General features: G+C 43.6%; 1 protein-coding gene and 1 pseudogene across 1 annotated transcript; one reads left to right on the forward strand and one right to left on the reverse strand.

The window, feature by feature from the left end:
• Window positions 1-1060: 1060 nt before the first annotated feature.
• DESI1 (desumoylating isopeptidase 1) lies at window positions 1061-24369 on the reverse strand. Its single transcript, XM_085885146.1, has 6 exons — window positions 24090-24369; window positions 20799-20820; window positions 12823-12892; window positions 12090-12199; window positions 4436-4558; window positions 1061-3567 (listed from the first exon to the last, which is right to left on the reverse strand). Exons 1-6 carry the CDS (start codon window positions 24166-24168, stop codon window positions 3480-3482), a joined length of 492 nt encoding a protein of 163 aa, XP_085741272.1. The 5' UTR covers window positions 24169-24369; the 3' UTR covers window positions 1061-3479.
• Window positions 13836-15217, forward strand: LOC147024833 (uncharacterized; annotated as a pseudogene).
• Window positions 24370-24848: the final 479 nt, after the last annotated feature.

Below are 24848 nucleotides of genomic sequence, written 5' to 3' on the forward strand. Positions count from 1 at the left end.
GAACAAAGAGCTCCACGAACCAAGAAGAAGAAGCCACCACTCGCAGCTCGAGCCGAGCAACCAGTTCAACTCTCTCCCAAACAAAGCAGCTCTCCAAGAAGTCTACCGAGCCAAGCAGAAGCCGAAGGCCCACTGAACCACCAAAGCAAAAAGCCTCCTCCCGAGCCAGGCCGCAGCCGAAGCTCACTGAGCCAGCCGAAGCAAAAAGCTTCCGAAGACCTCAAGCCAAACAGGACCCGAAGGTCTGCTGAACGACTACTCTCTGCCGAAGCAGAAAGCCTTCACAAGGCCTCTCCCACTTCCAGCCAAGCAGGACTCGACGGCCTGCTGAACGACGCAGCAGAAAGCCTTCACAAGGCCTCTCCCACTTAGAACACGAACAACCAAAAGATCTCCTCTTTATCCTTCTCCGCCCCCTCCCCCGCACCCGGCATGACTCATGCCCTCGTGATCCATCCCCCGCTCAACCACGGGTGGGAGGGAGTTGTTGACGTCATGAATCACGGAACGGCAGGGCTCTTCTTCCTCTTCGCAGAAGAGGGAGAGGGACGTCTCCATTGTTCGCTCCCTAACTATTAAATCGATCCGCAGCGCATCTAATCGATCTCTGAACATTTAAACAATGGAAGGTGAGCTATCTAGGGAACAAGCACTTATCGACATAGCTAACTAAAGGAACCTGTATGTTGTGTGCAATCGAATTTCAAATTCGTAACATTATTATATATATGTATGTATATATGTATGTATATATATATATATATATATATATATATATATATATATATATATATATATATATATATATATATATATATATATATATATATATATATATATATATATATATATGTATGTATGTATGTATGTATGTATGTATGTATGCGTGTGTGTATGTATGTATGTATGTATGTATATATGTATATATATATATATATATATATATATATATATATATATATATATATATATATATATATATATATATATATATATATATATATATATATATATCATGCTTGAACAAACACCATTTTAAGAGAGCACAGCACACAATTCATACTTTTTGTGCAAAGGGTTTACTCCATGAATTTTTGTACGAAAACATTTGCACGTGTGCTCTGTGCTGTTAAAAGTATTGGGACAGTGAAGAAATATGCTGGGCTCGAAATTCACAATTATTCCAATTGGTTGTGCATCTGCTTTTGGCAACAAAGTTCAGACCTTGTAACTATCGATGCACCAAATATTGGTAGATATCCGCATTCAATTAATTTTGTTCTATTCTACCAAGATCCTTTTGATCAAGTCACTCCATTCTCACCTGCCTGTCCATTTACCAACAACACAATACAGGGTGTCCCTAAAAAAAATGACCATTTGAAACTTGAATATCTAAGTAACTACATGTCCCAGGCAAACGAAAGTAAATAGGCTTCATGTTGAAGAATAAAAGATTTATTTATCAAAATTCGAACAAGAGATTCAGAAGGATGTAGATTTTATAACCGTTTTCTCAAAACTTCACAAATGTTCAATATGCGCACCGCCTGTGACACGACACACGTCAAGTCGGTGGTCCAGCTCCTGCCAAACACGCTGTAGCATGTCTTGCGTAACATTCGCCAGCGCCTCAGTGATTCTCTGCTTAAGTTCCTCGAGGCTTGCAGAAAGAGGGGGGATATAGACCAGTCCTTTCACATAGCCCCATAGAAAAAAATCACAAGGTGTCAAGTCAGATGAACGTGGTGGCCATTTCAACAGCACATTGTCATCATCACTGGCACGCCCAATCCATCTTCCTGGTAGATTCTCATTGAGATAAGAATCAAACATTCAACTTAGTTAGTTTTTACACATTTTGTTAAAATTTGAGATCATTTGAGCGAGAATTAGCTATGTTATTAGACTACGAAATGATGTCATTTTTTTAGGGACACCCTGTATACTGTCTTCGATTTCCTAAAGCCATTATTCACAATTAACTTTTATTTTTTATGTGCCGTATTCTTTACAGAGCGTCGATGCTGCTGAAGCAGTTTCTTGGCAAGGGTTACATTGGGTGTTTTGCAATTGCCTTCCCAGCATTGTTTGTCCGTGTCCTATCCTTTTAAATGCTGAGCGTTAAGCAAAGCAGCAGCACGTATTATTTTAGTCTTTGTTATGACTCTGCCGGGGTTGGAACGACTGACCTCCCAGATTGTGTGGACGCTCCAACCATTATGCCACCTAGTCTGGTTACATACAATTCACTTAAGCAGGCCCATTGTGACGGAAATGTGTCCTGATAATCATACATCACTCCATGCCATTTGAGCATTGTCCATACCAACTGGACTCAATGCGGTCAATTGTGTAACACATGCTGTACATAAGTCATCAATTCTTAAACGTTCTAAATGTGACATGCAGCATTACATCATGACACGTACAATCAAGATGTCAATTCTGGAGCAAAACTTTTAGATCAGAATACGTTTAGTTCATTTGAAATTGTTTGATCATGGTTTGTGGGTTTTATTCAAGTCCTTATCCTTCTCAAACCGAGTTTCTCAATTTTGTTTTTATATTCACATCATGAGCATCGTCTTCGATTGGCAAATAAGTGAATCCTACATGCTTGTACTTTTCTTACATATTCAAAAAAAAAATCATACCTATAGACGGAAGCATCTGCCACAGCAGTTGTGTACATACTGTATATAGTTTTAAAGAAAAACAAACTATCAGCTTTGGCCAAAATGCATAACTTTTGCTTTGATCTTACATTTACATGTGCGTGTACATCTGTGTATGATGAAGTACATTTTGGTGCGGTTCAGGAGACTTGCAATTATCTCAAGAATGTTAATAATTATGAACATTGCTGCTGTAATTTTACCGATATCAATATGCCATGATCAATCGCACCCTGTGCAAATTATCATGACATTCTCTGAATGTGCTATCCAGCTTTGGTCGTCTTCATTGTAGTGGAAGAGCTGAAAATCTTTCCAGTCTGAGCAATTTCAAATATTTGATCCAATACAATAGTTTTTGGCACAGAGCTAGCAGGTCTTCCCCATTGTCTAGTGATTCCAACTGAGTTTCAAGAACTCCTTCACACCTTTATAAAGGACATGTTGCTTTTTGATATGGGGAAAAATAATATTTTCATGAAAGTTGGGAGAGTTTGTTTCAAGTTTGAACATGCTTGTCCAAATAATTTTGTTTATAAACTTTTGAGAGGTTCTAATCCATCTTCTAAATGGTTATAATCTGAGTCAACACTTAAAATTATCAAATCGCAAACATTAGCATATGATATGAACAATTGTTTCCAATCAATATAAAAAGCATTGTGTGAAATAAATAATTAACATTAGTGCTAATGCTTGAATAAAGTGGTTACCAGTTAAAATAAAACAACAGTACTTAAATTCTGTGCAAAGATTATGGTCATAAACTCTGCTTCTGCCAGATGTGGGTGCTTAGAGTTGCTAGTTAGGGTTGTGTGTTCCAGGACTTGTCCCTCCGGGTGAAACTTGAACACCCTCCAGCATTGGCCCCAGCATCTGACCAAATGGTCTGCACACCATCACAGAGGATTGTTTACAAAATAAATAAAAGCCTGAGCATGGTAGAACCCATATATATATATATATATATATATATATATATATATATATATATATATATATATATATATATATATATATATATATATGTTAATCTTGCACCCATAGGTTACAAGATGAGCAAATATCCCACATGGTAACCCAAGCTTGGCTAAATCACCAGCTAAGGCCTAAGTCACATTTGCCACGGCGGCCGTGGGGTCTACAAAATCTACGGCCACTAGCAATTATAGGGCGGCCGCAGTATTTCCACGGTCAAACAATGTAGCAGTCACATATGTTTTTATTTTTCGGGTAGCCGCACGGCGTATTTATAAATTGTGGAGACCAAAAACGTGGGGGTGCCGTACGGTCTTTGATTTGATGCTGCACGGTGACCTTAGGGCATTCCTGCGGCGGCCATAGAATTTTTAAGGTAGCCTCAAGGTGCCCACAAGGCGACCGCAGGGGGACCGCAGGGGGGCCCTAAGGCGAACGTGCGGCCAGACGGACGGTAACGAGTGGGTTCTTTTTTTTTTTTTACCCGTTCTTTTGTTTCGGCTTGTCGAATTGCTACGGCGAATGTAGAAATGAAAAAAGTTATAACTCCGCGCTACAATTCCACGGCGACCCCTACAGCCTGTAAAATATAGGCAAACGGCGTAGGGCCACCCTGAGGCCACCGCAGAAACTCTGCGGCCGCCGCACGTTTGTCATTTCAGAGGGCGTACGGCCGCCGTATCCTCGCCGTAGAGCAAATGTGACTTACGCCTAAGTTCACTTGGTTCCGAGACGGTCTTGCACCCTAATGCTGTAAAGCAGTGCAAGGCAATACGTACGTGTTCAACACCTCTGATGGCAGATCGGTGATGTAGGAAGGGACTTCATTGCCCGTCAGGAACTGTGCCACCTCGTTGCTGAATGTGTTGCAGTTGTAGTGGAGTAGCTGATACCTGCTTCCACTGAAAAAAAGAAGATGGCAGCATTTACCATGATTTGCAAAAATAAATAAAAGAATAAAAGCATAATCCATCAAGCAACTATACAGGCTCAACCTGCTCCTTTGAGTTGAAACATCAGTACAACACAATCCATTCAGCAATTCCTCCTCCTGTATTTTGTACCACCTCCTGTATTTTGTACATAGCTCATTGTTTTCCCCAAGCAGGATATATAACTCAGGGCAGAGTTGGCATTGACAATGGGATGCTTTATTATGGAGTATGTAGGTTGGCCCATCTACTTTTGCTAATTGAAGTCAAAGAAATGGTGATCATACAAAAATATGCAAATTGGTATCCGTCTGTCTTTCACCGATGCATTCGGTCATGACCGATCCAATCTCGGCCAAACTTACCAGGGGAGCTGAGGGTCATAAGACAAAGGTTGTAGCTATTTGGATCCGAAGGTGGGGCCAACGCAATTCTCGATGTAAATGTGTACCGTGTTGCAACGCTCCCGGTGGTGATGGGAGAGGGTAAATTATGAATGACACTTCGGAGACATTAATTGTATCACGATAAAGAAGCTTTCACCTTATTTTTGCAGTCGTTTAGCAGATGTTGCCTTTGACTCAACTGCAAAAAAAATTTATGCAGAGGAATTCCCATGTTTTATTGCCTTTTTCCACCTTGAAAAATGCCATATTAAGGTGTATAGAGAGCAGCTTGAGCGTCGTTCCATGTTGTCATAGCATTTTGCGAAGGCCGCTTCTAATAAAAAGAAATGAGAAAGGCACTCGGGAGAGCACATACCTCCGCCAGGCTGAACAGTTTATGTTTTGTATCCCACTGATGTCTGGATCCAGACCTCAACCAAAAATTGAATCGCGTTGTTCTCATCACCGAACCAACTCCATCTTCACCAAAATCGAATCAATTCGTCCTCGTCACACACCCAATCTCTCCACAAAGTTTCGTCCAAAGCGATCGATAACATTTTGAAATACCGTGGTATATCAAGTTTTTGGCCCCATCTCTCCAATGGTGAAGAATCACTGAAAATTTTATTGGATCCGGATCCAGATCTTCACCAAAATGTAATCATTTGGTACTCGTCACACACCCAACCTCTCCACCAAATTTCATCCTAATCCTTACACAACTTGAGATATCCTGTTCTCAGACAGACAGGGTGAAAACTTCGGTGGTGGAGGTAATGACAACTAGAAGGGCACTCAGTGAAGCGCATACCTCCGTCACACAATGCCTGATCCACGAGAACTTATCGGGCCCAATACATTTTTGAAATATCATGCTATACAGTACTATATCGTTTTTGGCCTGATCTTTCAATGGTGAAGAATCACTTTCAAAATGAAATAATTCTCATGTCCAGATCCAGATTTGTATCTTCACCAAAATCGAATCAATTCTTCCTTATCACACACGCAACTTGTCCACCAAGTTTCGTTCGAATCCGTCCACAACTTTTTGAGATATCCCGCACACAGACAGATAGGGGTGGAAACATAACCTCCTTCCACCTTCCGTGGTGGAGGTAATAATGATAATAGCATTATAACACAACTAATAGGCATCCACAACCATCCTTGGCCATGTTGTGGAATGTCAGTTGAGGCCCCCACCTTTTTTTTCCATCCGCCCTCACTTTTTCACCTTTTTGGTTCACGAAAAAATATTTTCACGAAAAATATGTGACCACTATATTCATTATTGTTGTGTGTCTGTCTGTCTGTCTGTCTGTCTGTCTGTCTGTCCCGAGCATAGCTCCGTGGGTTTTGATCCAATCCTGATGAAATTTTGTTGGGAGGTTTATATCATGATCTAGTTGTGTTTTCCTGAAAATGGGCGTGGTCCACCCATAAAAAACATGTTTTTAGGGGGTAGCCGATTTGAAGTTATATCTTCTCCGAGGGGGTTTGTCGAATCTGGCAGGGGTTTCGGTATTTGGTTAGCCCAATGGCACCTGCATAGCCCTGCGGAGCTCGATTTTTCATCCCAAGGTCAAGGTCACAAGGTCCCGAACTTAGAAAATTGCGATTTTGACATAAAAATCCATCTTCTCCGAGGGGGTTGTCGAATCTTGCAGGGGTTTCGGTATTTGGTTAGCCCAATTGCACCTGCATAGCCCCACGGAGCTCGATTTTTCATTTTAGTCCCAAGGTCAAGGTCACAAGGTCAAGAACTTAGAAAATTTCGAATTTTGACATAAAAATCAGACGACCGCCCAAACTTTGAGAGCTAGGATGACAATATTTTTTATGCATAATCTTGAGGTCATTCCCCACCTAAAGTCTTCAAACCATTTTGCTCTATCTCGAACATCTTGCCCGTGGCGCCCCCTTCAACTTTGTTTTTACGCTGATTTCATCAAAGTATGGATAATCCGAGGATTGTGAAATGCCATATAGCCTATATGACGTTATATTGTTCCTGGAATGTTTCAGAGGAAGTTTTGCACCAAAGGTCATAATCCTTGACCTTTGACCTTTAAAGTTCACAAAGGTCAAATTTTCAAAGTTGTGGGAATCGAACCGGGTTTTCGACCTTCTTCCACGAACTAACTCCATTAAGCTATAGCACGTATCCTGTTTCCTTATTTTAATGTCCACAACATTGTTATGGAACGTTTAAAGGTTATGCAAAGGTCAAATTTTTAAAGTTGTTGAACGAAACCGGGTTTTCGACATTTTGTAGCTAATAACCTGTCACTCGTACCACATCATGTTGATCATTTTTATAACTTGGTCAAACATTATCACATTGTCTCATCCTTGACTTATGAAACAATCTACATCGTCAAATACCGCTCGTGAACCATCGTAGTCTTCAGACTTGTCACTTTCAAATTTGTTTTCTCCACAACAAATTTGTTTTGAGCGATTGACATGAAACTTTCAACAGAGGAGCACCTACCCATGGAGGATCTTTTTAACAAAGCTACATGATGATTGGATGAAAAATTACCCCCGGTTGGGGGTGACGGTCATCTCTGAAGCTCTAGATCCAACTTTGACGATACGTGACTCGATAGCCAGGACGAATTTTAAAAAACCGGCCTGACAAAATTTAGATATTATTCCATATTATCAGATTCCAAAGAAATTTTTAAGATCGGATCACAAACGGCAGAGGAGATAGATTTTGAAAATGGACGATTTCACAACTTTGGAGTGGCCTTGACCTTCAATCGTGTCAAAAGTCATACCACCGTGCATCACTCATCGACCCTGACCTACATACCAAGTTTCATCAAGATTGGGCGAATTTTTTTTGACCGTATCACATCGACAATTTTTCCAACTTTGAAGACATGTGACTCGATAACCAGGACGAATTTTAAAAAACCGGCCTCACCAAATTTAGATATTGTTCCATATTATCGGAATCCGAAGGAATTTTGAAGATCGGATCATAAACGGCGGAGGAGATAGATTTTGAAAATGGACGATTTTGCAACTTTGGAGTGACCTTGACGTTGACCTTGACCTTCAATCGGGTCAAAGGTCATACCATCGTGCATCCCTCATCGACATCTACAAACATACCAAATAAAGAAAATCGGAAGAAAAAAATGGGGAAGTACGTACGGACGGACGGACATCGAGACTGGTTTTATTAGGTCATCTTGTTAGAGATGACCTAAAAATGCAGCCAGCATTCAAAAAGTCTGTTTTCTGAAGGCATGGGTTGCAGGGTGTTTCACGTTTCAGGAATAAAGAGCCTTAACCTCACTTCGCCCAGTTGAATAATAATTGGCAATATTGTAATCATAAAGATCATAAAATAACTCCCCTCCCCCCTCTCCCTCACCTCCCTGGCTACTCCTGTATGGAGCGATTGTTTCTAATTTTGCAAAAGAGCTAATTTTTAGGTAGTTACCATGGCATATTTATACTGGGCGTAGTGGCGTACGCCTGTAATCCGGCTACTCGGAGGCTTGGGTTGGAGGATTGCTTGAGGAAGGGAGCTCTGCTCTGCGCTGGGCCGCGCTATGAGAGGGTGTAGGGCAGCCCGGAATCATGGCAAAACCCAATCCTTATCCCTGTGTCGTAAGAGGCGACCAGGGTTGCGTTAGGAAGGGCATCCGGCATAAAACCTGTGCCAAATCAGTATGCGGATCATAACGGATGATCCACTGTGGCGACCCCCTAATATATATATATATATATATACACATATACACACACACACACATCAAATTTGCGACTGTCGCCACAGCTCAACAGCTTGTTTTTCATGGGGGATGCAAACATGTCATTTAATTGGTGATGTGGGTGAATTGATGAACAGGATTCACCATGTTTATCTACCATCCAACAAAGTCACGAGCAAGAGAACAACCTTGTAAAAATCATCATGGAAAGAACACTTGTGCTCAACTCTTACTCATGTGGCTGCTGTGAGGTGCAGGGCAAAGTGGAAGGTGTTTTGCTGGTTTAATGGCATTCGACCAAATATCAAAAACTTGAAATGTGATACAATAATGCCACAGTGGACAGGCTGTGTGGAGTAATATTGGGGAAAAAATATTTTATGGCAGGGTAAAAGATGCATATTTGAGGGCAGAATTGAGCATGGAGTTCGATTTGGCTAGCGTAGCAGATTCGGCAGAGTAGCATGGTCTCGCGGCTGGACCATGCTCAACACAGCAGACTCGGTGGTGCAATCGTGAGAGTATCTGCTCTGAGTCTGAGAGGTCGGTGGTTCAAACCCCTGCAGTCATATAAAGGACTGAACAAAACAAAGGTCCATGCTGCTTTCTTGCTCGATACTCAGCATTTAAAGGATAAAATGCTGAGAAGGAAATGGCAAACCAACCACGATAACCCTTGCCAAGAAACAGCTTCGGCAACACTGATGCGCTGTAAAGAGTATGGTACCTTGAATGCTCATCACAGGCAGGCACCCTTCAAGAATAAACTCTGGGTGTTCTGATGTCGAGTGCACGAGCAAAAGTGGTATTAAGGCCTTAATCGAATAGCTGACCACCATAAACCGCAACAATGTTGCTACCCTTTAGTTCCTCATTTCTGTTTGTGGAATGACCTTTCCAATCTATATCCCATTCTTCCTCTAGATCTTCAAGGTGGTGGTGCACCACCATTCTCATGTCTCCCCCCATCCTTTATTGCAACCATTAAACATACCAGAATAACCATCTTATTTGCAGGTTGTGTTTACTGCCTGCTGTTTGTGAATTGCCTTGTTTATTGCAGCTAACTATTGTCCCACTGTCACTTCATACCCTCCACCATCTTGCTCTCATACGAACCTAGATCTTATGAAGAAAAATAGAGGCCATCCACGAAAGAGATACGGATTATTTTTTTCTTCTCATTCGAATTAACTTGCCTTCAAAAACTATTTGTGTGACCTATATATTTCAGGAAGAAGTGAAAAAGAGATTGTGTTGCACTTAAATAAATTATGCTCCTTCTGTTACTAAAAGGGGCAACACCCGACCGTCCGCGTGCATGCGAGCCACGCTTTATTCTCAACAGTTCCTGCTGTTGTTGAATAATAATGTTACTGTTGCAAAGAGAATATTCAATTTACTTTTTGGAAAGCTCATCAATTTGCTTGGAATAATAAAAAAGTGTCCGTTTAATCATCATAGTGGCTATTTTAAAAGACCATCTTTCCAGGATGGAAGAAGAAGCAGTACTTGGACCTTTCGTAAAGCAGCTCCAGCAGTGCGAAAGCAGGATCCCTTTAGAATAAGGCATGGTGGACATAGAAGGAGCACACAAAATTATACATAATACTTTTTAAATAAAAATAAAAATATATAATAGTACACAGAAAGAGTATACAAACAACTACATGTTATAAAAAGATCCTTTTTAATGCATGCAAAGTGAAGAGCGGGGCTAAGCAATTGGTTCATGTCCATCCTTCCTATCAGTTTATGATCGAGGAACAACTTACATAAATTGAAAGTTTTATTTTGAACATGAATTGGAACAAGAATCACAAGACCAATCTGCCGTTTTGCAGTACTTTGGCTCTGAATTTGTCCCGATCGCACATGCGCAGAGAGAAGTGAGAACTTTTTAAAAAAATTGTTTTTACTATTTGTGCCTGCCTGGCAGTCAAACAAAATTGAAAATCACTTCAAACAGGAAACTTACTGTTTTTAAGGATGTTATAAAGGACACAAACAACAGGCATGTAGAACTAATGTAACATGTTCAATAAGGTGATGGAATAGACACTGTGTAAAATGGTGGTAAAACCCAGAATTAAATTTTCTTTTGCGACTTTTACAATCTTTATTTTAATAAAATTTAATGACATACTTTCACACTGAAGAACACAAATCATCTTCTAAATATAATAGCACTAAACTTCTGAATTTTTTATTTTTTTAAATGATCGTTGAATTCATCATTATATTAAAATTGAAGTAATATATATATATATATATATATATATATATATATATATATATATATATATATATATATATATATATATATATATATATATATATACCTGAACACTGCATGGGGTATCATGTTCTATAAACTCTAGTTTCACTTCATTTTACATACTCTGAGATTTACAGATAGACATGCAATATGTTTGTGAAGTGCATCATGTGGTCATTTGATCTGAGAAGCGAATGGTCTTAAATGCTAGTACTGTCGTACTAAAAGCCTCAAAGTCTCATTATATTATTGACAGCATTTCTGCCAAAGCAAAAGCACCGGTTATTTGACATCGGTTCTTCAAAAAGAGCTGTTTTCTTTGGCAAAACGTATGATAAAATAGAGAATTGATCAAAATGGAAAAGGTGAAATGTACAATTGAATATTTTTTTGGGGGCTATGCTGGAGCAATAAGTTGCGCTTGTTACAAATCGCAATTATACGATTGGCGGTGTTTTACATATTTTTGGCGAGGTTCGGGAGGTATGGAGGGAGGGGGGGGGTAGGTGGTCCATGGCGAAAGAGCTTTCAACACAATGACCAGTCAGTGGAATATCTCTTCATTCTAATGAGACTTTGTTGGTTGCCCTTCATATCCAGAGAATGCCAGTCACATGAAACACACAGACTACCTTGTAAGTTGATTCACTATGTAGAAGCTGCTACCCAGACAACAACCACACTGAGATAGCATTCAGTAAACCTGGTGTCAAAGAACCTCGAAGAAGATCAGACCACTTACTAATCACAATCTGGGCAGGAATTTGTTCAGAATGCTGACAATAATTCGCCAACTCTTCGAGGAGTACACAATGGGATCTTTAACATCCACAAACTTATTGCGGCAGACGGGACACCCAATTGAATGTCCATCTGCGGGACGGCACACACATTGATGCCTTGCCCTACCTGTGAAACACCAGGATGGTAGTTTAAGCTTTCAGCTGGGCCAAAATTCCAACCCAGGCTAGACAGCTCGGAAGGGAGTGAATGAAACTGCAGTGTATCAGTGAACAACAAGACAGCTGTACTTCACTGTTTTGACGAGTTAATACAAGCAAACAGTACACGTGTGTACCTTACTTGTCACTACATACCAGAACTGTGACTCGCCAAGGCCTGCCAGGTAAGAGATGAAAAGGTCTTCATTGACTTGGGTGTTTCCCAAATTGACCACCTGGTCAGGTTGTCCCAACACGGTTCCACCCTGATAAAAACAAAAATTGTCTGAGGATTAAAAGACCTGGATCCTTGGTGACAGTGCTGTTCTACATGTACGAATGATCAGCAGCTGCCCCAATTACGTAGGTTTCCTGGGACAGTACATGAATGTATGATCTTCAATATGAACAAGAGCGAGAATTGCTTTGCAATACATGTCCCCTACCCGATGTCATATTTTCTAAGTTTAAAAAGGGCATCACTCTGTCAAAACGCCCTGAAACTCGAACTTGTTCTGTAACTTATTATAATAAAGCCATGCACCAAGTTTCAGTTGAATATGTTGAAGGGTATGGGAAAACGTCTGAAAAACCACAGGTGGGGCTGACAGACGGAGAGCAAACCTATAGTCCACTCCGGTGAAACCATTAGGGGGCTAATAAAGAGCAGCAACAGTAAAAGCTAACAACCCTTCCATTGTGTATGCCATCTGCTGTTCCTTTACAATCGGAAATGCTCATCCCGAGGCCCATGGCAAATTGGGTAAGTGATGCACCGGTTCTTCATTAAAATGAAAAGTCAAGAGTTGTTGTTTGCCACCATGGACATTCAGAAATGGTACAAATGTGTACGTTACTTTGATGATAGCCGATGTAAATATTTACATACCGGAAGACAGCTTTCAATGCCATTGCCACCAAAAAAGAATTCCTGTCCATATACGACAATGGCCGTGTGCCTGGGGTGAGGGATGACAGATGATGGTTATTAAAGAGTTTTCATCAGCTCAAGTAAGAGGTTCTGAAAATAACCAGCTTGGTAAATTGGGATCGTTGCTCAACAAAGACATAAAACTTTGTAAATTAACAGTATATTAGGTATTCCAGTTAGCTGGGTTAACATGTTAGCAGCATTCACTACCAAATCCCTGGCTCACAATGTGGGGAACCCAATTTCCAATCCCATATTGATTATATGTTCGTCCATGATCTGTGTAATTCATGCAAAGGTACACCAATGCCAACTTATGGCTTTGTCTTCTCGGTGATTCATAGAGTCATGTAGACAGGGCCCAGTCAAGGAAAAACGACAAACTTTTCCTGTCAAAGTTCTCGCAGCGGTTCCGTCACCCTAATACCATATACTTTCAGTTTAGCGGAGGGACCACCTTGGATTTTGCCTCAAATCCAATATGGCGGACAAAATCCAAAATGCCCACCAAATGCCATTAAATTTGACTTTTAAAGTATTTGTTCACTCGAAGAACTTGCAGATGGATGGGAGACCGTCGATTTGACTTTATGTTCAGAACCGAATTATTCTGAATTCCAATGAGCCACGTCAAGACTGTCCATCCACAACCATTGCCGAATAACATTCAAGAATCAATTGAAACGTAAAGAAACCCAATCCGGTAAACTTCACTGGTCAGATGAGGAATCTGTGGCCGGGTCAAGTGATTATGAAGAGTCCAACATATAGACTTCCAAGGGAACCAGCGAAAGAAGCGCGTATGCTTGATCTGTGATATGGTGACAACTGGGACAGAGAACAGTACAACAATGGTGGACTTGGATGGTGCTCAGAAGAAAATGCTTTCAGGAAGCTCAAGAGTCAGATGGATTTAAAACTGAACGACGAGGACAAGTACCATTCTGCAGCCAAGCGATTGGACATTTTGCTCAGTGGAGCATCCTACGATGCCTTCACCATCGACCTTTACTGTCACAAAACATGATATAGTAGTTTTAACTATGTTTATGGTCCCAGCACACCCACCGACGGATGACAATGAGAATGAAGAGCAAATATCACAAGTTACAGAAAAGTTTCTTCGGTTGTTTGCCCGGAAAGTTATCAAGGATAAGGAGGCCGACATGATGACAGAATTGCTGGAGGATATAAAGGAGATGAGTCGAGACCAGGACCTCAATGATCCACCAATCAGTAACACGTTAACGCTAAAGGGGAGGCCGACACAGAAATTAGGTGATTCCATTGGTTTTCATGTGGCATGATTTATTCCGAAGTGACTCTCCTTGGCCATGGACTCTGAGAAGACGACTTAACAAAAGCATTTTCAAGGTTAATTTGATGTGAGCTTTCACAGAGTGAACCAACAAAATGGCCTCTCAATTCAGAAGATCTCCCTGAACAACTTGATAACCACTGACCCCTGTGCTGTATCGACAATGATATATGCTGGTCAATAGATCCAAAGAGATCTAAAACTAGCCTTGGCTACATCACTGTTCCAATTAATTGCCCAGCAGGAAATATATCAGCATAATCTAGAATTGGGAAAAGATGATCACTGGTGAACGTTCACCATTGAGAACTGCCTTGAGTCTCACCATACATCACCTCACTGGAAGCAAAGCAGCAACTACCCTGCTATACTGACGTGGAGTGGGAATACCTTATACACATGTCCGCAATTTGAACAATAACTGGGCAAGGTTGATAACCATGGAGCACAAAAATATTCTTCCTCCCAGTTTCATCAAGGGCTGCAGTGTACACGTAACATTTGATAACTCAGATGGAAGACAGCCGACACCGACTGGTGCCCACATGACTCACCACACCACTGGAACCATTTTCCAAGCCAGATCTCCTCGTGATGTCACCACCAACCCTAAAACTGAAGCAGAAATGCCTGATATCGCTGAGCAAGATAAGCCAGACTATAATGGGATCTTTCAAAATATCCAAGAAAAGGATACCACCTCCAACATTCCCAACTTTCAATGATGAGCACAAAGACTCACCATTTCCAGATGAAGAGTTGAAATGGAACATCCCCTGGGATTTAGTGAGTGCCGTTGGTGACGATTGTCGAGAAGAATGTCTACCAGATGTAGATAAAGATGTGCTGGGTAAAGTAGGTTATTGGACAACATTAATGAAGGGTGTAACCAGTTGCATAACAACAAGTTACAAGCCTGAGGAGGATCTTCCTGTTGTTCCATTGCCACCAGATGCCAACTTCGTAAAGTGGCATACGGACTTCATGATGGAAATTTCTCGTGATCCAGAGAAATTGCCAACGTTCAGAAAATAAGTGACAGTCTGCAAGACAAGATTTTGGTCTCTTCTGATATTCCAGATGCATTATATTCATCAGTCAACCCGACAGACACTGAAGACACTGATTTGGATATCAGTCAACGATAGATTTCATGACTATTTATTGATGTGAATGGAAGATTCATTATTCTGAAATTGCCTTCACTTAATATTTCAGAACATTCCCCATCATGAGTTGTCTTTATTTACCATGTAAATAGTAATACAGATCTTGTGTACGTTCCACAGTACTGTTGCGGTATCCAATTCCTATACTTTCTTTTTCGCTATTCCTGAGGTAAATCCAAGCAAGGGGTCCTCGCGAGGCCGGCAGGTACTCCGCTCGGACACCCATCGGTAAAGGTCACAGCCGCGCCCTTCGCGTAAGAATGCGTCCTCACAGAAGACCAAGGGCAGCAGTAGAAGCCAACAATAAACACCAGTGCTGCATGGAGCATGTGCAGCACGACGACGACCCCCCTCCCACTGTTCAGGCGATCAGAGGCATAACCAACACACCAAATGCTAACAACATACAGTATGCACGTGGCGCACTCTTCTTCAATCCAAATCTCCATTAATAAATATATCTGTCCCCTTTTCAATCCCAATCTCCATCTAATAATTATATCCAATCCTTTCCCTTAATTCCCTGACACAGATTAGGGCTGGCAACGTGCATCCCACCGCCTCTGATAACCACGAACACGATGCTCAATGGCGGGCGGACCTGCGCACTAACCACGTGGACAATGGCGAACCAGCGCGCATTGTACAGGGCACGCTCAATGGAGGGTGGACCCGTGCGCTGAGCACGTGTACAATGGCGGGTCCGTGCACACTGTACGGGGAATGCTCGATGGAGGGTGGACCCATGCGCTGACCACGTGTACAATGGCGGGTCCGTGCGCACTGTACGGGGCATGCTCGATGGCGGGCGGACCCGCGCGCTAACGTGTACAATGGCAGAGTCGCGCGCACTGTACGGGACATGCTCGATGGCGGGCAGACCCGCGCGCTGACCACGTGTACAATGGCGGACTCACGCGCAGCCCGTGATAATTTATCATCGCACAGAACGGGGCACGAATAACACACATCTTTGGTCGGGTCTGCGCATGGGGTTACAATAACATCTTACCGTCGGTCTTCGCTCACCACGACGGCCACAAATGTTTCCCGCGGACATCCTCCGGCACCTCCACCTCGATGCAGCTGCTACCGGGCAGAGGCATGCTGTGCGGCTGGATCGCTCGGGCCGCGTGGCGCACCATGGAGCAGGCACACATTGACCGGTGCCAACCGTGGGTCGCCGGGGCAAGGTACGAGGTTCGGTGCAAGGCGATTCATATTACGGGGTTCGGTGCAAGGTGATTCATATCACGGGGTTCGGTGCGAGACGATTCCTCAGCTTGGAACCATCTGGCCGGAAGTAAAGTAGAGCCGCTTCCGGTCATGGCGGCCGGCCCGTGTGCTGGCCGGGGCCCAATCGGAGCACCCAATTCGGATAACGACACGTCACTTCGGGTCGTCACTCCCACCCGCACCACGGGATCTATAAAAGGACGGGTCGCGGAGCCGCTAGTTGTGTGTCGTTCCTGCTCGTCGTTCCTGCCCGGCTTGGGATTGAGAACCTACCCATTCGCCTGCTGGCTCCGCCCTTCTTCACCACCTCTCCGCCCTTCTCCGCCCATTTGCTTCGGGCTCCGCCTCTCTCAACCCATTGGCTTCTGACTCCACCCAAGTCCCTCCCTACGTATCATTCTCTGGACGGACGCTCACTGCACGAGTACCGTGAAGCAAAAGACGACGCATCAACTGTCAGGGAGGTATCGCCCAACAGAGCATCCCCCCAAAATGTATTGGTGGCACGGTCGGGCAATCCTGCAAGGTATTGAGAGACCGTGAGCTTCATCTCCTCTAATTTTCTCTTGATTAACTCCTCTTCATCGATGTGTGTGTATGTGTGCGTGTGCGCGTGCGTGTGCGCGTGCGTGTGCGTCCTGGCGCCTGTCCTCACTTAAGTTAAGATTGTACAAGAATATCGGGATTACTCTACTTTGTGTCTGCTTTTGTAAGTTGCTTGTATATTGCCGCACCTTTCACATTTCTTCCTATTCCTGCTACAGACAACAATAAACAACATTCACTGTGCCACATATCTTTCCTCGCCTGCCTGTCAATAAATCCCTTTGTCAAAATGTTCCCAGCTCGTTTTTGTCTGTTCTCTCATTGATCCAGCATGGTCTGTATCCGAACTTATCCGGAACTTTATTCCCAACGATCCGTTCCTTTTGGCCGGTACGTCCTTGGCAGTATAGCTCGGCTGCATCTGATCCGGTAAAGTGATCCGGTTCGGACAAGGTGTGTGTCCCCCGGTAATTAGGTCATGTGATCTACCCAAAGACGGGAGGACCCAAGGTCACATGGTTGAGTTTATTGGCATTCACGGTCGGTTAGTGACCCGCCGCGTCATGGAATTATCCGTGTGTGATGGCATGCCATTCCGGGGAGTCTGGTGGGCTCCCGAGATCGCTCCCCCCCCCCGGTGGTCTTCTCACCTGACCCCCAGCCTGCGACAGTACAAAATAAATGGTATGCAACTCCATATTTGATGCATTCAGTCACATTTATGTGAGAAAAACAATCACAATAGGTTTTGATGTTATTTAGAGATAATATTAGATCATCATTAGGAAGAATAACTCTAAAATCAAATTCACTATCCCAAGTACTTCTGGTAATTAGTGACTCTCAATCCCCGTTTTGGGTTGTACAGTCTGGTTCTGGACGACTAAAAATGGCAGATATTCAATTTTTGGACTTTTGGTGACCATTTCTGATCATAGTGGCCATATTGGATTTGTGATTGAGTGCAAATTTACTCCAAAACGAGCTACGTGTGGATAGTTCAAGCACATGGTTGGATAATAACTGATTCCAGGCACACAGAATAGATATCTGAGTGAAACAAATACTTCAAAATCAAATTTCATGGCATTTGGTGGCCATTTTAGATTTTGGCTGCCATGGTGGATTTGAGGCAAAATCCAGGGTGGCCCTTCTGCAAAATTGAAAGTACATGGTATTAAGGTGACAGAACCATTGAGATAACTTTGACAGGAAAAGGAGGTACATTTTCCTTGGCTGGGCCCTGTTAATGGTGAAGTATGTAGAAATTCCAGTGACAACATGATCAGTGTAGAAAATCTTGAAGCCGTCCATTGTGGAGAAATGGTCGTGTCGTGGTTTCCTAAGGGCTGATAGGATGGCCTAAATGTATGCACACTCACCTCTAAGCTGCCGAGCCTGCATTTGAATCTTGACCCAGCTATATCCCGTCATCCTGGTATTTCACAGGCAGGGTGAATAAATCAATGCGTGTGCTGTCCCTCGGATGGACGTTAAACTGGGCGTCCCATCTGGCAGCATTCGTTGATGGATGTTGAACATCCAATAGTGTCCTTCATGAAGAGCAGGTGAGTTATCGCTGGCACCATGGCCAAATTCCAAATTCCAAATTCCTGCCCTAACCAGCAGAAGGCATTGCATCAGCGGCACAGCAGCCACCTCAGCCAAAAATACTACCCTGCTGCACAGCCGCCTTGTGCTGCATACGAACGACCGAACTGTTTCCGAGAGAGAATGCCCAAGACAAAATGTGATTGGGATGGCAAGGTTTCTACGGGGACACTGTCACAGAAATGATGTGCCTTGTGAGGTATTCTTTGCAGCAGAAAGACCCGCCACAAGGGGAGGGGTAGTTGCCATTTCTACCCACCCGGTTCACTGTGCACTCATTTTGGCGATGCTGCTGCTATTGCTTCTGCTCTACAGTTCTTCCAATTCCGTCAGTGCCAAAATAGTTACCCAGAAGCATCGAGTTTACCTAGAAACACTGAGGATAAAGGGAACATAGATATTGGCAGAAATGCATGGTCATGATGGGGCTGATGGCTTCCTCTTGTGCTGAACTTCCTTATGTTTAACCAAAGAACCTGATGGAAAACAGTCATATGCTTTTCTGAGGTCCACAAAAAGCATACAAGTGGACCTTGTTGTGTTCTTTTGCTTTCTCTACAAGTTGCCATACACACAAGATAATGTCTGCACTCCCTCTTCCACAACAAAAGCCACAATTGGAAGCTGGCAAAACCTCCATCATCACTTTCTGCAACCTATTTTGAATAATCTTTGCAAACAGCTTTCCCACTACATGTAGCAAGCTGATTTCACACCAGTTGTCACATTGTTTGAGGTCCCCATTTTTGGTATTGGTCGTAGCAACGCATCCTGCCACTCACAATGAACCCGCTGCACCTTCCTCACTGTATAGCACTGAAAAGGTCTAAGATATACTCCATCATATCTCCTCTGCAGCACGTTACCATCTCCTGCAAGCTTTGTTCCAATTCAGTCTGCTCAGTAACTCAAGTATTTCAAATTTTGTCAGTGGCTCACTCATGTCATCTGTCACTTGGTATTGATATCACCTCTGAAATTGGACCTCCAGAATGGAGAATGGTGTATTCTTCCATAGCGTATATTGCCTGTCCAAGTCACTTGGTCTCACCAATTCCCACAATGGTCATCCTAAATCTCTTAATTTATACCATCAGCACAGCCTTTTGAACAGCTGCAACGCATCTTGAATTAGCTCGAACTGCACTCGTTGCAATGCTAGTATCAGCCTCCACAAGTATGCGCATGTTCCAACACCAAATATTTTAGCCCGTGTCATCAACAAAGACAATCATGACTGCCAAGTTTATCCAGCCAGTGACAACACCCTGCCACCTGACTCAGCTTCTCGGACAAAGTTGAATACACACTGAAGGCTCGCAAGACCCATGCAGTTCAAAACTACAACCCTTGAGTCAGTTACAACCAGCAACTGACAATGCCAGACTGAATAATGACTGACTGACTGGCACACAAGCACACATAACCTTTCTCCCCAACTCCATCTCTTCACATCCCTTTTCTCTATGCTCATTTTACTCCAACATAATCTAAACCTCCTTTTCCTTGGTTCCTCACTCTTCTGACACATACATTTCTCTCTCCATCCTCTTTATTCCTTATTTCACTTTTGCCCCTCCCCACCACCCCCACTCCTTTTCTCTCTGAGTGCATACGTCATAGAAAGCAAGCCTCTTGCTGGATTGAATGGGCATGGGAGCGGGGAGTGGGGTTGTGGGATGGAAATAAGGCCTGGCAGAAAATGTTCCTAGATGATGTGCCTTTTGGCAAATTCCAAAAGAGATATAAAAAGGGAGGGGGGGGCTGAAATGCATATAGGAAGGTGCCGAGCTATTTTGTAATAAAAGATGAAGATTCATGGCCTACACAAATTTTGATGGTGAGCATTTTCGACTCACACAGAAGCATGCTCTCCCAACCTATTAAGGAATGTTTCATTTCTATTAAGCTTTTTAATCACATTTACTTTTCACAGGTGAGCAAGTGCAATTTTTTTCATCCCCTCCCACTTCAACATGTTAATTCCCACTGGTATGCTCAAATGAGTTTGCTCAAAGCAAGGCTCATTATAAATGTAGTATATCTTTACTTACCATATTCCATCAATATGTCTTCCTGAAAGAAAATAAGACAGATATTCAAGATGGCATATCAAGTTACAAATGGAAAAAAATATATATTAAAATAAATAAATACCTTCCCGACAGATAAATAAACAAGAGAAAGACCGTGCAGAGGACGATACTTGCAAAATCCAGAAAAACAAATTTGACCTCAAAAAGAATTGTTCATTGAATTCAGTGAACTGATGTGCAAATCCTCTTCAAATTTCAGGTCAATGGAATGAAAATTGAGGATTTTAGAAATTTCAACTAAGTTGTTGACCTTTGTCCTGTGTTGACCTTTTGGTCGAAGTTAACCTCAAAAATAATTGGCTGGTTGAATTAAGCGACCTCAAATATAAATCCTCTTCAAATTTCAAGTCAATCGGATGAAAATTGAGGATTTTAAGAATCTCACCGAAGTTGTTGTCCTTTTGGTCCATGTTGACCTTTTTGCCTATATTGACCTCAAAAATAATAGGTGGTTGAATTCAGTGACCTGATATGCAAATACTCTACAAATTTCAAGTTATCTATATGTTACTAAAACTCATCTTGGAATGTATGTACGCATGTATGTATGTACCCGAAATACAGCCAAAACAGTACATAACATGATGGCGCAAAAATTTTCAGCCCGCCTTACTCACAATTTGTTGTCAGGTCAGGTGAGATCTGTGACCTGCTACAGGTACCATGTAAACCTGTACTAACCTGTTCCATGGTCGGGTTGGCGGCGACTAAACAGTCTCCCCCACCAGGTTTTCTGGTGAGGAGGGTGTTTGGATATGGACACCCAGCAGGATTAAAAACAAAACCTGTCAAAGGGCAGAGGAGCTCCTTGTGAGCCAACGGCCATCCATATCTAGTGCCCAACTGTGTCTGGGGACGTCCTCCTGCAGTTGGGTTACTTTTTTATTTGGAGGTTGGTGGCAGGATTTGCACCCCAGCCACCGTAAAATCCTTCATTCCACAAAACACAAAAACGCAAAAAAATCTGAAAACCCACTCCGTGGGAATACCTCCTGTGCAGCTTCCCTTCGCAGGGCTGCTCACCGGATGACGGGATTGGGGCAAAGCCTTCGGGACCTCCAATCTTTGATGATAGGAGGGAAACCACGGGGTAACATCACTGGGTCAGATTGCAGGAGAGTGTATCGGAGTGGTGCTGAGGTGTCGTCCACCAGACGGTGGTCTCCTTGGGTTAACCTGAGGCGGTCCCTTCAGGTGGGTGCCTGGAATGTCCTATCCCAAGAGAGGATGATCACCTGTCTCTGTTATCATCTGAGCTCAAGCGTTTGGACATCGGGATTGCAGCTCTCTCTGAGGTTCGGAGACCGGGTTGCGGCGAGATAATGGTGGGTGGTTACACCTATGATTGGTCTGGTCGATCTGATGGTTACCATACCCAAGGAGTTGCTGTAGCTGTGTCCAATAAGCTGACCCCAATGATAATTGAGGTAACACCGGTCAATGAGCGTATTATGAGATTAAGGATTACTCCTTAGATGTCATTTCCCTGGTCTCTGTTTATGCTCCGACTGAGGCGAGTGATCTCACCGTGAAAGATGCATTCTACGCCACGCTAGAGTCTGTGGTTGATCAGTGCCCCAGACGAGATACACTTCTAGTCTTGGGGGATTTCAATGCATCGACTGGAACTGATAGGGATGGTTATGAGGTGTGTGTTGGTCCCCATGGATCAGGAACGATGAACCAGAATAGCACTAAGTTCCTTGACTTTGCAAGAAGTCATGGACTTAGGGTGGCTGGTTCATGATTTCAGCGCCCACAAGCTCATCGCTGGACTTGGTATTCCAACGCTGGTGGTGTGGCAAAGGAGATTGACCATGTCCTCATTGACGGTCGTTGGAGGATGATCCAGAACTGCAGGGTCTACCGGAGTGCTCAGTTCCTCAATACTGACTACAGGCTTGTTGTAGCAACTCTAAAGCTGCACCTTAAATCCTGGAGAATGGTACCATCCCAGCCTAGGCTGGATGTTGGCAAGCTCAGGGATGAGAGAGTGGCTGAGGAGTTTGTGAACAGGCTGAGTGGACACTTGGGGGTCTGGGTGCTTTGGGGGGTCCTGAAGAGTTGTGGAGCGCCTTCAAGACCACCGTCCTTGATGTTGTCGGTGGATGCCTTGGAACTCACCGCAGGGCAAAGAAGAATTTTGTCTCTCAAGGGACACAAGATACCATCGACCAGAGTCGCAGGGTCAGGCTGAATGGCAGAGCTGAGCTGTTCAGGGAGCTGAGGGGTAAAACTGTACGTGCACTGAGGCTGGACAAGGAGGCCTATGTGCGAGGAATCTGTGAGGGGGTAGAGCATCACCTGTGGACAGCTGATTCTCGTCCCGCTTACAGGGGAATTCGCGCATTGCGTTCATCCAAGTCCATCCCTTGGAGCACTGCAGTTCGAGCAGAGAGTGCTCCCAGGAGGTCAATCCGAACCGTACGCCTTTTCGAGCAGAACAAAAACCAACCCTTACCCCTCCCCAAAACCTCAACCCCCCCCTCCAAATAATTCCACATGTTTTTTTTATCATTCAGGCCGAGGTCACATTTGCCACGGCGGCCGTGGGGTCTCCAAAATCTACGGCCACTAGCAATTATATGGTGGCCGCAGTATTTCCACGGTCACACAATGTAGCAGTCACATATGTTTTTTATTTTTTGGGGAGCCGCACGGCGTATTTAGAAATTGTGGAGAACGAAAACGTGGGGTTGCCGTACGGCCTTTGATTTGATGTCGCACGGTGACCTTAAGGGGGCCCTGCGGCGGCCATAGAATTTTCAAGGCAGACGCAAGGTAGCCTCAAGGCGACCGCAGGGGGGCCCTAAGGCAAACGTGCGGCCAGACGGACGGTAACGAATGGGTTAATTTTTTTTTTTTTTACCATTTCTTTTGTTTCGGCTTGTCGAATTTCTACGGCGAACGTAGAAATGAAAAAAGTTATGACTCCGCGCTATAATTCCACGGCGACCTTACGCCCTGTAAAATATAGCCAAACGGCGTAGGGCCACCCTGAGGCCACCTCAGAAACTCTGCGGCCACCGCACGTTTCTGTCAATTCAGAGGGCGTACGGCCGCCGTATCCTCGCCGTTGAGCAAATGTGACAGGCCTAACTCACCACCATGCACGTCACGTGTGGGCCGCCCTGCGGCCCAGAGGCCGTTACCAAGATCCCACCCCCTCGTTAAGACCGGTTAGCAAAACCCACAAAACATTGGACAATCGGAGCACCTTGAGATGGACAAAGCCGAGGTTTGACTCACCAAGGAGAGGAAGACTCATCTGTCTCGCCAATCCCCGGGATAGGTCGTACACGTACAGTTGGACATCGAACGTATCCATGGCGTTGTGGAGAAATTCGAGACTTGGAGAGAAACAGAACACGAGAGTGCGATGGTGGGAAGGAAAAAAACAAACAAAGAAACAGACGCCGTGGAACTTGGAAAGGCGAAATGAGTATTGTTTCTATTGATGTGATGGTAAATGGGAGCCGTGGAAACAAAAGTAAAAACTACACTTCCGCTTCCTGGTTATGAAGAAGTACGGGATGTTGCTTTTCGCGTTGTTGTTGTTGTTGTTGTTGTGGAAAATTTATAAACACCTTTTGCAAGACGAAGAATATGCTACGTCTAACAACAACAGTGTAAATAAGCATTTGTAATTAAAGTTATAGCACAGATAATATAATTAATCGGGACAATACACTCCCAAGGATGTAGTACCTTATCCAGATCTACAGGAATCTATATGCGCTGTCTTGTGTTTCCTTTAGCACGTCCGGCTGCGCAGCGGGGGGCGGGAATCTGCAAAGAGGCGCGTGCGTGTCCAGGACTTTTTAAATAACATCCACTAGCGAAGGTGGACGGAGGTAATATTTACGTTCGCCACCGAGGATGGACGGAGGTTATGTTTTCACACCTACCTACCTACCCACAACCCATCTACCCACCCACCTACCTACCCACATACCTATCCACCCACCTACCTACCAACCCACCTACCCACCCACCTACCTACCAACC

Source organism: Eptatretus burgeri, chromosome 6 (genome assembly GCF_056783735.1).
Source record: "Eptatretus burgeri isolate ZD-2024b chromosome 6, Ebu_testis_v1, whole genome shotgun sequence".
Classification (NCBI taxonomy): Eukaryota; Metazoa; Chordata; class Myxini; order Myxiniformes; family Myxinidae; genus Eptatretus; species Eptatretus burgeri.

Excerpts from the sequence above, each read along its gene's own strand:
- DESI1 (XM_085885146.1), bottom strand. The coding sequence starts at position 24,168 with ATGGATACGTTCGATGTCCAACTGTACGTGTACGACCTATCCCGGGGA. Across the intron at positions 20,821-24,089 it reads GATGAGTCTTCCTCTCCTTG|GAAGACATATTGATGGAATA; the intron begins GTGAGTCAAACC and ends ATTTTCTTTCAG. Across the intron at positions 4,559-12,089 it reads CTTGGCGAGTCACAGTTCTG|TGGAAGCAGGTATCAGCTAC; the intron begins GTATGTAGTGAC and ends TCTTTTTTTCAG.